This window comes from Onychostoma macrolepis, chromosome 14, assembly GCF_012432095.1.
Source record: "Onychostoma macrolepis isolate SWU-2019 chromosome 14, ASM1243209v1, whole genome shotgun sequence".
Lineage (NCBI taxonomy): Eukaryota > Metazoa > Chordata > Actinopteri > Cypriniformes > Cyprinidae > Onychostoma > Onychostoma macrolepis.
In genome coordinates this window covers 21,684,637-21,697,345 of record NC_081168.1, presented here as the reverse complement: position 1 = coordinate 21,697,345, position 12,709 = coordinate 21,684,637, and the positions used below count along the sequence as shown (strand labels likewise).

Genomic DNA, 12,709 nt, shown 5'->3' with positions numbered 1-12,709 from the left:
ACAAGAAATATGATTTTCTGTAAACCAAGTGCAAAAATATTTTACAGATGAAATAACACGCGTTTTAAAGAAGCGCTTTTACAAAAAAAATTCACTTTACATTTCTGCTTTTAAACCCTCAAAGTGCACAGCCATGTTTGCTTTATTTCAAGTGCTTTACTGTAATAGTGATTTTAGCTGTTTTTTTTGAGGGGACCTGTCGAAAAAAGTTTCTCTGGTAATGGACTTTATGCTATAAATGCTGTTGATAGCTTAACTTGTATTGAACCTGGAACATTCTTTTACGGAATGCACAAATGTTTTGTGGTAAAAATAGATGGTTCACTGACCTGGGAGGCCTTGCTCTGTGATGGGAGGGGTAAATCGATCTTGGGCATCAAAAAATTCATCCTCAGATTCTGAACAACTGTCTCTGGAGTCCTTTGATTTTTCAGGGACATTTGAGGGCACAGCTCTCATCAGCACAGATTGTGCTATTAATTTTGAAGATGGTCCCTGTTTAGCTTCATTTATCTTTTTCTGTGGGAAGCTTTTTCCCTCTTGTCTACATGCTGGATGGTTGTGAATCCTGGTGAAGAGTGCCTGAAAGTTCACTCCTGCTAATTTAGCATTTATGCTGTTAGGGGTACAAGATGCTAACACAGCCTCAAATTCTGCTGACATGGCAGAAATGCGACCGTCTTTTTCACTGTCTCCTCCTTCATCATCCTCGCTCAAAGCATCGTCGCTGGCCGCAGGTGGGCTTGGCAAGCTGTCAGACATTTGGGAGAGCTCAGAGAAGCACAGACCTGAGTGATTATCATAGGTTAGGTCTGAAGTTCGTCTGAGTTTGTTTGAACTGCCCCTCTCATCCAAACGCTCTGGCACCTCAAGGAGGTAAGGGTGGTGGACATCCAGACTCGATGCACCAGAACTGGGTTTCTCTTCTAGAGACATATCCATATGGCCAAGTCCACCAATGGCTGCCTTAATACTCTCCTCCAGTGCATTTAGCGAGTTACTGGACAAACTGGAGAAGCTGCTGTTGACTCGAGGGTCTGTGTACCAACCTGTCTCCAAAAGGCAATCCATTGTCATGGCGTAATCCTCATCTCCAACAGACTCTCTCTTGCTCGCCTCATCTCCTTCGTCTTCTAAAAAGGGATGCGTTACAATCACTCTGACCTTTTCCGCCTCTGCTTCACTTTTCCCCTCGGCTTCCTCTCCATCCTCCGTGCCATCATTTGTATGAGTAGACATAGTGTCCTCTGACAGCTGAGTGTCCAGCAGTCCCTCCATGGCATAATCATCCTCCGAACTGTCTTCTGAATCGCTCCCACACCGAGAAACATACCCTACACAAAACACATTAAACATCATTTATGTAGCATTTAGTATAATATAATGTACAAGTGATTTTTTTCATAAGTGATTTAATGCATTTAAAAATACAACTGATTGATGTTATAACTGAAATCTTACAAAAAGGCATTTCATAAAATCTGTAAATCTTAAATGACACAACATACATTCCATATACATTGTAACCCAGTGTAATCCCAGTGTATATGTCCCATAGTAGTACCATGATATTGTTGGAAGTACCATACACCAGGGTACATAATTTTCAGTATATTTCAAAGTACCATAATCTGGCACCATCACTGTACAATGGTACCACCACCATAGCACTTTTTCATGTTGCAACCACAACATGCAGTGTGCAAAATTGTGGACTGCCTAGTCATCCGATCAGTGTTATTTTAGTATTATAAATGTACTAGTATTTATTATTTTGAATTAGCTATTTTCAACTTCCAACAATTTTCAAATTCCATTTCTGAAAGTTTTTTCAGTTTAAGTTTTTCATCTAATATTTTTGCGTACGGATGCAAAATATTATCGGAATCGGCTTTATGATAGTGGCTTAAAATGTATCGATATGAAAAATTATGCCAATATGCCTTACCGATAAGTAACTCGCATATGCTGAGTCTGTGCTTGCGATAAGATCATACAAGCTGTGTGGTCATTCTTAATGCTAACTTTTGCCTGAAAGGTGATAGAGTCACTGTTTTGGATTGCCACATTTAATCTGAGAATGCAAGTACAGAATGAGCATCCTGGGTGCGAGAGAGTCAACAGTCACTAGTGTGTGCAGCAGAGGCAGCCTCCCGGGTCTTGATGCTGAGACTTGGTGTTGTTTCCAAACAAAAGAAAATATATCGGCATCGGCTATCGGCCACAATGAGTTGAAAAATATCGGCATATCCGATATCAGCAAAAATCCAATATTGTGCATCCCTAATTTATAGTTTACTTTATTTCAGCTTTATTTAATATAACAAAAAAGATTTTAACAGATTTAGTTAACAATAATAACACTTCTCCCTACACAGAGCAACATCAATCACTTGTAGTGTGGGCAGGGTGATAGGAGAAAAAAGTTAAATGTTATGCCACATATTTAATGACACAATCTTCCCTAATCTCCTACCTTCTTCTGCCGGAATGCGTCGCATTTTAGGTCTGGGTCCCCAGCGAAACACATTGATATTGGGGTCAACCAGCAGTTTGCAGTATCCAGCCAGGAGGCAGGCCAGATCTTTAGCTGCTACCGATTCCATTAGAAGGGCTATTGGCTAAAAGTTGCAGGATAAAGAGATGGTCAGATGGAGAGAGAAAGAGAAGAAGAGAGAGGAAAAACATATTTCCGTGCCTGGGTGTTTATCCACACCTGGGTGTCCCGAAGGTACAGTTTCAGCATTTTAACGGTTTATTTTAATCTGTTGGTAGATGTGTACACACCTGGATGTCCTGCAGGTAAATCTTGAGCATGCTGACTCTGTCAGACTCTGAGAGCACCTCTATTCGGGTGATGTAGTGGAAGTCTATGATGGTGGAGATCATGTTGAGCTGGTGGTTTAGTATTTGGCTGATCCCGTATCTCGCTCCAACCAGCAAACTCACCAATGACTCCCTGTCCTGCAACTGTAACACACAAACATGTCCTCCAATCTGACTCAGTCTTACCAAGGAAATACATCAACATATAAAGGATATAAACAGGATTTTTAAAATGGTCTCATGTGAATCTTATGAGTCAGTTCTTTATAATGAATTGGTCTCAGGCTTTACGTCATTTCAAGGTTTATTTTTATGTCATTGCAAGAGATGCTGCTATTTTATCCAAATCTCTCGCTCCCTAGAACAGCCATCTTATATAACGTGCTTAAATTCATATCCTTAAAAACAGGAGGATGCTTGTCAAGATTTTATCCAGCATAACAGTATCTAAAAAAAACAAATGGTTGCCTCCAGACGAGAGGAAAATAAACGGAACATATCCGTGCCCTGCAGATTTTGTTTGTTATTTGTGATGAACGTGGCAGATGGACACAACTCTCTCACCAGCATGGTGGCGTTGTAGCTTCTCCCGCTGTATGAAATCAGCTCCGCCATCTGGGTCAGATAAGCCAAACGGGCCTGAGACACAGAAATCACCTGAAAAAGTGAGAGAGAGGGAAATGGAAAAGATAATTAAATAGATTTTCATTATGATTGAAGTCATAAAAACTAGGACAGGACAAAGAAATGTGGTCTTGGAACTGCTGCAATGCATAATATGTATAATGTGCAGATTATGCAAATTCATATTTGGTATAGAAAACCCAGTTCTCAACTACATTTGGTAAAATGTGCAGGATATAATCAGAACACAATGCATGAAATACTGCATCCCACATTTACAGTGTAACAGATGAACCAGCAGTAAAAAGTCCAATCATTTCCACCATAGAAAAACTGATTTTCAGTGATAACTTATAAACCTTAATAGACACATCTGTTGTAAGCTCTGAAGTTGTCGTGGTGAGCAAAAAATGTTCTGCAAGATGCACCACAACTGAAGTAACTGAGTCTCCCTACGTTATCAGAATACTTAAAAAATAAATAAATAAATAAATATATATAATATATATGTGCATATTTTGCATTAAACTTAATATAAGTTGTTTCTATAGATATTATCAACAACTTAAAATGTATAGTTTTATATTTCACCATTGTTTTTAATTTGATTGTCATTTGCAGTGGGATTCATAGCTCTTTAGTCAGCTTCGTACGTTTTCTTTTTTGTCTGATTGTCTGAGTACGTTTTGTTTCAAAGTTTGTAATGTTGTGATTGACCTCATAGCTGGTTGGTTTGGTTTATGGCTTAAATCACTTTGACAAAGACTTAAAAAAAAAAAAAAAAATCCCTATGGGAAAACAGGATGGAAAAATACTTCCAGTAACCAACAAACATTTACACTGCATACTATTTCACATACATTTTTAAAAGAATAGTAGGCAGTGTACAGTTTATACTGTATGGTAGGCAGTATGTTAATCTACCATGTTTAGATTGTCAAAGGGATCATCTATAAACTAATTTTAAATATAAAAATGTATATGTAAAAAATATTTAATACATTATATTATTTTCTGTTTACAGGGACATATTGTTAATAGTTTTCTGAAAAATGTAAAAGACACACACCTTCTGACGTGGTTCTAGCAGCGACTGGATCTTCTTCATGTGGTAGTTGAGAGCTTTCCGTAGGTCTTTCTCTCTCATGTTCCTCAGCAGCGTGGGAGAGATGAAGCTCTCTAAACCAAACTCCTTGCTGACACAGACACACACACGCATTAAATGCCTGTTTTCTAATGTAGCATGAGTATTTTTGAGTGTATGTGTGCACTCTTACACAACACTCTTAACAGATGCTCTCGTCGTCTGGCCGCAGCTTGCCAGTCTCTCGTGCATGTGCAAAGCGGCTAGTCTCAGCGCTGTGTTACATTTCATCTCTACAGCATAGCGTTCCTGTAACACATCTGCCACACTCTACACACACATACACACCAGGGTTACGTCAGTTAACTCAAATTAAAACCACATAAAACATTTTCCTTACTTTAAATGAAATAAACATTAACGGACATTAAATAAATAAATATTTTATTTCAGTTAGTTGCCAAGGCAGCATTTCTTGACATACTAAAATAACTAAAACTGAAATAATTTATAAATTGTAAAAGAAATAGTAACAAAAATGACGAAAACAAAACTGCTACAACTAAAATTAACATGAAAAGGCAATATAAAAAATAAACATTCATAACACTGATAAACTGTTTTAGTACCTTATTCGCTGATACTTAATAACACTGCAGTCTTAAAGCATTGCTTTATTACTACACCACTTTATTTTTTAGCAAGTTCTTTGATCGAACAAGGTTCATAATCAAATTGTGGGACCTGCTGAAAGAGGTACTCAAAGGCCACAGGATCATCTTGCAGAAGGTCCATTGGGTCTCTGGGAATGAAGCAGACTCTGAACAGACACCTGTAGTCATGGGAATCCTTCTTCTGTACCACCTGAAAGAGCAGTACTTTATTACAAACTCCAGTCATGGCTGTAGTGTGTATAAGTAGATATATTTCACAAAATTAACAGTTCTATATGGTTTTACGTATGTTAGAAAATTAGTCATTTCTTTGAATATCAATTGTGTCTTTATGTATGTGTTAGAACTTGCCTAGTTGCAAGCTACTCACAATTGAACTACCATATTTTCCAGAAAATAAGTCACACCTGACTATGAGAAAATTGCATTGTTTAGAGAAAAATTGCATCGTATAAGTCACATTTTGTTATTACATTCAGAAATATTGTAAAATACTGGTGTATTAAATGTTTTCAAACATTATACACACTATGAACATGTATTTTATTTCTCCTCACTCAAATGCGTTTTGCACATTATGTAAGCCGCTTTGGAATAGTATAAGTTGCAGCATATTCAGATGATTTAACAACTTGACTTATATTCCAGAAAAATACAGTAGTCAAGACCCTTTAAGTTACTGTCAAATTATAAGATAATTACATTCAAGCTGTTTAAAACAGTCATTTATTTTAATTATACAATTATCAGAGACTATAATTATACAATATAGTGTCATGCTACATTTAGCTATTTGTCCTGCTACGTTTATTGTTGGAAATGTTTTTCTTAATGCTTTGCATGATTCTGAATGTAGCCAAGCTACTGTTGTAACTTGATAAACTATATATTGAAGTTAACAGCATTGCTGCTTTTAGTTAGCTAGTGTGTGTGTGTTACCTTTTGTATGAGTTCCTCCTCATGCAGCAGCAGTAGTTTGGTGATGTTATATTGCTGTTCCAGCACCAGTGTGAAATGCTCAATACATCGAATGGACAGCTTCTCTTTCAGAGTCAACACGATATCCTGCACACAGAGACAACTTTAATAGCCTACTACACTCTCACTCTTTGAGCAGCAATGCCATAGAAGAGCAGATTTTAGGTTCACAAGAGAACCTTTCAGTGAACAGTTCTTAAACTAACCATTTTGTCTACGTTAAGAACATTTTAATGATCCAAAGAACCCCTTTCCACTGTAAAGAACTTTTTGTGGAATGGAAAGGTTTCATGGATGTTAAATCACAGATACTAATAAGGAAGCTTTATTTTGAAGAGTATACACCCACACAAAGTCATTCTGGATTTTAATGGTTAGTGAAACAAACGTAGATGTCTTACAAAATAAAGAAAAAAGGGGTCTTGAAACGTTTTTTAGGCCCTTGATTCTTGGTGGATAGATATTTTCACATTTTCACACAAATAAAGTTAAGATTAAGCAATAACTGATGGATTTCCTGCAGTATCGCTGGACCCTACAGTACTGAAGTTAAAGATAAAGTTGATATAGAGTACAGAAAAGTAAAACGGCAATCTAAAACCTTGACAGTGGTGGTCCTGTGAAATTTGAAGGCTTTGGTCTGGCCGTTCTCCAGGTACACCTTCAAAACATTGGGCAGGAAGAGAAGAGAGTTTCCCTGGAAACAATCAATGAAACATGGATTAGGAAAAAAGCATGTCATCATGTTTTGATGAAAACAAATATACCAACAACAAATGAATTTTCATGCAATGCTGCTCGTGGTCATGGCTGGTTAGTACAAAACTATTAACCAGGCTGCATCACACCTTTTTGGCCCATGTGTAATCCTGACTAGGGTTGGCGTGAGAGTATGTGTGTGGCTTTACCTGAGTGTGTCCGTTGACGACCACCTCTTCTGCAAAGCGCACTTTAACGGGGTTTCTTCTCAGACGAGCTCTCTTCTCTGCTGTTATGAACGAAGACTTTGGATTCTGAAGGCAAAAAAAACAAACATTTCTTTAAATTCTGAGCTGGACAATGACACTCTGGTCTTCTGAAGGGTTGCCTTATGACTGAAATTTAAAGGGATAGTTCGCACAAAAATGAAAATTCTGTCATTAATTACTCATGTCGTTCCAAACCCATAAGACCTTTGTTCATCTTCGGAACATAAATTAAGATATTTTTGATGAAATTTGAAAGATTTATGATCCTGCATTGACAGCAACGCAACTACCACATTCAAGACCCAGAAACATAGCAAGGACATCGTTAAAATAGTCCATGTGACGTCAGTGGTTCAACCGTAATTTTACGAAGCTACGAGAATACTTTTTGTGCACAAAGAAAACAAAAATAACAACTGTAGTAAACATTTTCTACTCTTCCGTGTCAGTCTTCGATGCACATTCACAAGAGTACCAGGACACAAGCGTGTGGTGCTGCTGACACAGGAGCCAGCAAGACTGATACAGAAGAGAAAAAAAAAAAGTTTAATAAATTTTGTTTACTTCGCACACAAAAAGTATTCTCGTAGCTTCGTAAAATTACAGTTGAACCACTGATGTCACATGGACTATTTTAATGTCCTTATCACATTTCTGGGCCTTGAACGTGTCAGTTGCGTTGCTGTCTATGCAGGGTCAGAAAGCTCTCGGATTTCATCAAAAATATTTTAATTTGTGTTCTTAAGATGAACGAAGGTCCTATGGGTTTGGAACGACATGAGGGTGAGTAATTAATGAGAGAATTTTCATTTTTGGTTGAACTATCCCTTTAAGAGGTTTCATAATTGAAGATTTTTTTTTGTTTGTCACTGTGAAGCAGTTTTGAAACAATCTATATTGTATAAACTTCTCTATAAATAAATTTATATCAATTTATTTATAAACAAACTCTATAAAATATAAACTCAAATTGACTTGTACTGGTGAAAGAAAATCACCAGTAGAAAATCCAAAACCAGAACAACCCCCTCCCAACCCTACCACTATCTGACCCAACAACAAATTGGAAGAAGACTCTTCATTACACACCGCCATATTTCTGAGGATCGTCATGGTTACAGAGTCCTGGCAATCCCTGAGGGCGGAGCACAAAACATGAAAAAAAAAAAAAAAGACATCTTTACCAAATCATGAGGTCATGACATCATCATATTTACAAGTGGGGCAAGTAATATCAACTCGCCAAAAATATTTTAGCTGTGTTCCTCTAATCTGATCAGTCACCTAATCATCTGCTCCGCGTTTTCAGGCGAAAGATCTTCTATGGCTTTATTGTTCAGTTTTAGGATCTGATCTCCAGGAAAAAGCTGACCGTCTGCTGGGCCTCCTACAAATAAACACACACACACACACACACACACATGCAACTATTAAAATACAACTCTAGTTGCATGCATGCTGAACAGTACCTTCAATGTAAGTCAATGTCTGCTTTATATTCTTACAGGCAAAGAGTCTGATCAGATCACTAATAAAATTAAGAACACACCTCTCATCAAAAAGCCACACAATTTAAGTTATGTGCCACAGCTTAATACTTGGTTTTAGGGGTTTGTTTAAATCACTAACCTTAAAGGCACGTTCACACCAAGAACGATAACTAAAGACAACGATATTAGCGTCCAGACCAGGGAACAATATCGTCTGTTTATTCTAAGCGCACACTCGTCTGCTGCTTTAAATTCTCAAGCTCGCAACAGCAGGATTGATTATGATTGGCTGTCAATATTTTTATCGTTCATCAGCTGGAAAAAATCGTTCTGAAAGTGATTCCAACGATATAATTTCTCTGTGCCTTTTATCGTTATAGTTGTGGTGTGGACTGCTATTCTTTAATATATATAAACTATATCTTTATCGTTATCTTTATGGTTATCGTTCTTGGTGTGAACAGGGCTTAACTGTAAGTAAAAGTTAATAGTGATTCAACTATGAGATGAAAACTCTGAATTATTTGATTTTATGGTGATTAATGTTCGTAATTTCAAGATCAGTCTACACTACTGTTCAAAAGTGTAGGTGGATCAGATTTTTAAAAATGTTTTTGAAAGACAAACATTCTAAAGCTTACCAGGCTGCATTTATTTGATCAAAAATACAGTAAAAACAGTAATATTGTGAAATATTACAGTTTAAAATAACTTTTCTTTTTGAATATATTTTAAAGCTGAATTTTCAGCATCATTACTCCAGTCTTCAGTGTCACATGATCCTTCGGAAATCATTATAATATTCTGATTTGCTGCTCAAGATACATTTCAGTTATTATCAATGAATGTGTTATGGGTTTGTTCAAATCACCAACCCTAACTATGAGTAAAAGTTATAGTTACAGCCATGCGATTGCGGAAGTTGCATTGTTAATTCATTATTCATGTCACGTCTGGTGCTTCTGTGGATGGAGTGTCTGACTCTGAGTCTGTTTGTCTCTGCACTGCTCTGTTCTGCCATTTACACTCATTTGTCTTCGAGCCAAACTATACACACACACACACACACACAAACAATCTGCCCTTCTGCCCCGACAACATCCCCTTAGTCCCTGATGGCTCTCTGCCCTGCCAGAACCAACCACCAATGGCTGGCAGATCTCTCTCTCTCCTTCTCCTTTCACATAATTATGTGCTGCAGGGCTGTGAGGTTCTCCCTCTGGGCTTTTATCAGCTGTTTCTGCTGCAAAAAGAGAGAAGTCAGCACTACAGAATGACTGTGTGTGTGTGTGTGTGTGTGTGTGTGTGTGTGTGTGTGTGTGTGTGTGTGTGTGTGTGTGAAAGAATGCACACACAATAGCTTTGTTGCAAGATCCAGTGTGCTGCCATGCCGTCTGCTCTGTATACACAGCTGCCTTCTAAGGCGACTAAAATAAAACCTTTTATGTGGCTGATTTAGATATGGAATGCTCTGCAAAGGCGGGAAACATCCATTCAGGGATTTATTGCTTGTGATTCATGGGCAGACTTGCTAGAAGACATTAAAAAAAGATGTCAGCTGAGTCTCTGTAACTAGGGCAACGTTGTTGACGTGCAATCTCACGCAATCTTGCCTTCCTATGTTCTTGTGAAATCGTTTTTATTCTTTAATATGTTATTTTCCTAATGTGAAGACAGTAAATAATTTGTAAAAATAAATAAATAAATAAACGGGATGCCATTGATTCAATGAATGACAGCATCAACTCACAATTGATTCAGACAGAGTTTGATGTTGCTATGCTAAAAATTATATACCGTAATATAATAGTGTATATAGGGTTGCTGATATTATGGTAATTATTTGGTACTAAAACAGTTCAGGTCTTTGTCTTGAACTTGGAATCACAAGTTATAAACTGGAATTTTATGAAAGTTTCGATTTTTCCAACTTGATTATTGTGACGTCTTATTCAAAACAAACCAAAACAGTAACGGCTTCAGTTAAAGGTTAAAAACTCTACATATATTTCTGCTAAATATGACATTTTATTATAGATTTGTTAAGTGGTGCTCTGTTTGTTCTTTAATATTTTACCCAAGAATAAAGGTATTTATGTAGTTTTTTGGTCAGTACAATTTATCTTTAAATCAATATCTATATTCAGCAAGGATGCATTAAATTAATGCATTAAGCAATTTATATTGTCATAGTTTCATTTACATTGTTATAAACCCTGAAAAAATGTATCATGGTTTCCACACTAACATATGAAGTCAAGTCAAGTCACCTTTATTTATATAGCGCTTTTAACAATACAGATTATGTCAAAGCACTTAACAGTATCAAATTGGAGGATAGAGTATCAGTAATGTATAACGATAAGATTAAATACTCAATTTTCAGTTAAAGGCATTTCATTATTGAAATCAGAGATGTCATTGTCTAGCTCAGTTTAGTTTAAATAGTATCTGTACAATAAAATCGACAATAATCGCTAGTATAATTGCTATATAGTAATGAAGCAGCACAACTGTTTTCAACATTAATATTAAAAAGAATGTTTCTTGAGCATCAAATCAGTATATTAGAATGATTTTTGTTTTAAGGATCATGTGAGACTGAAGACTGGAGTAATGATGCTGAAAATTCAGCTTTGACTCATCAATAAGTTACAAACACACACACACACACACACACACACACACACACACACACATATATATATTTAAATAGAAAACAGTTATTTATATTCTATTACCATTTATACTGTATTTTTAATCAAATAATTGCAACCTTGGTGAAAATAGATTTTTTAAATGAGAGGATATTTCTGAAATTTCTGATATTTTCAATTTTGGGATTTGACTATCAAGGATATATGCAACACATGCTGTGTTAGGTTCTGGCTAAAAAAGGACCTTTGAAACATCAGTAATGTGACTATGTTGACTTGAATGCTATCTAGTTACTGTAGGTTTTTATGTGTTCTGACTAGACGTGTGAGAGATTGTGTGTCAGTAACTGCTGGTTCAAAATGACAATAAATATAATTAGCTTCTGTCAGTGTGTGTTTGTGTGTGAGAGACAGATATTATGTGTGAAGGAGCTTGTGCACCTGCATCGTAATGAATTAAATAAGTGACAGAGGAGCAGGTGGCCACCTCACACACACCAGCTCAAGTGTCACGTCCTTTCTCACAGTTTCACCATCTCTGTCAAAGCAGCACAGAGGGTGAAAATTCAATCTGATGCAGAGATTTCTAGACACAAACATCCAGAGGAAAAGCTTATAAATCAGGGTCCTTTTCTCAGGATAAACATCTGAGAAGCAGGACAGTGCTTCTTAGAAGTCTCCATTAAATCTTATTGGTGTCTCTGAGAAATATAAGAGATCTTAACAGGATCTCATTTGTGTTGTTTCTTTCCTCTGGGCACATTTTCTCACACACAGCCAGGACAGTATCCAAACCCGGCTTCGCTTAGATCATAATCTGTGTTTAAAAACAACCTGCTCCAGCGCATCCCGTAAGCCAAACTCCACGTGAAGTGTGTGTGTGTGTGTGTACCTGGAGTGATGTCCCTGACCAGCAGGGGGTGCTGTGATGAGAGAGTGAATCCATGGGAGTCCAGGACAGCATCTCTGATCACCTCCACTGTCACCTTCACAGGGAAGTTCTGCTGGCCCGAATCCCCAGAGCGCGACCTCCTGCCTCCTAAAATACGCTCCCTTTGAGAGACAGAGCGAGCACAGAATCAGACAGACAGATAAAAAACACACAGGCTGTGTTCAAAATGAATTACTAGTGTACTGCTTGATCTATTACTGTACAGTACTACTGCCATACAATTTTTTAATAACTTGCATTTTTAAATACAAATTTGTAAAATATATACATTACTGTTCAAAGGTTTGAAGATAGAATTGCTAACCAAGGCTACAGTTCCCTAGTAAAAAAGTCATATTTTTAAAATACGTTTATTTCATACTAAGTATAGTTCAAATCTATTAACATATTTACTGACAGAAAACTCAAGACTTACTGATATAAAAATTTTAATATTTAGTATTACTTGTGCACAAT

The 12,709-nt window shown here is 36.9% G+C and overlaps 1 protein-coding gene across 2 annotated transcripts in view; it reads right to left on the bottom strand.

Annotated features, from left to right (window-relative positions):
* The window catches only part of frmpd1b (FERM and PDZ domain containing 1b), a 43,136-nt gene that overhangs the window by 5,099 nt on the left and 25,328 nt on the right, over positions 1–12,709 (bottom strand). Inside the window, exons 4-16 of one of the 2 annotated variants that reach the window (XM_058798250.1) lie at positions 12,194–12,354; positions 8,439–8,541; positions 8,244–8,289; positions 7,095–7,199; positions 6,788–6,883; positions 6,148–6,273; positions 5,279–5,398; positions 4,728–4,864; positions 4,520–4,646; positions 3,391–3,483; positions 2,788–2,970; positions 2,477–2,621; positions 330–1,334 (exon numbers count right to left, since the gene is read on the bottom strand). In XM_058798250.1, coding sequence (XP_058654233.1) covers positions 330–1,334; positions 2,477–2,621; positions 2,788–2,970; positions 3,391–3,483; positions 4,520–4,646; positions 4,728–4,864; positions 5,279–5,398; positions 6,148–6,273; positions 6,788–6,883; positions 7,095–7,199; positions 8,244–8,289; positions 8,439–8,541; positions 12,194–12,354 — 2,447 coding nt within the window. Of the gene's footprint in view, positions 1–329; positions 1,335–2,476; positions 2,622–2,787; positions 2,971–3,390; positions 3,484–4,519; positions 4,647–4,727; positions 4,865–5,278; positions 5,399–5,578; positions 5,620–6,147; positions 6,274–6,787; positions 6,884–7,094; positions 7,200–8,243; positions 8,290–8,438; positions 8,542–12,193; positions 12,355–12,709 lie in introns of those variants that run through there. The other variant, XM_058798251.1, reaches the window with a different exon arrangement.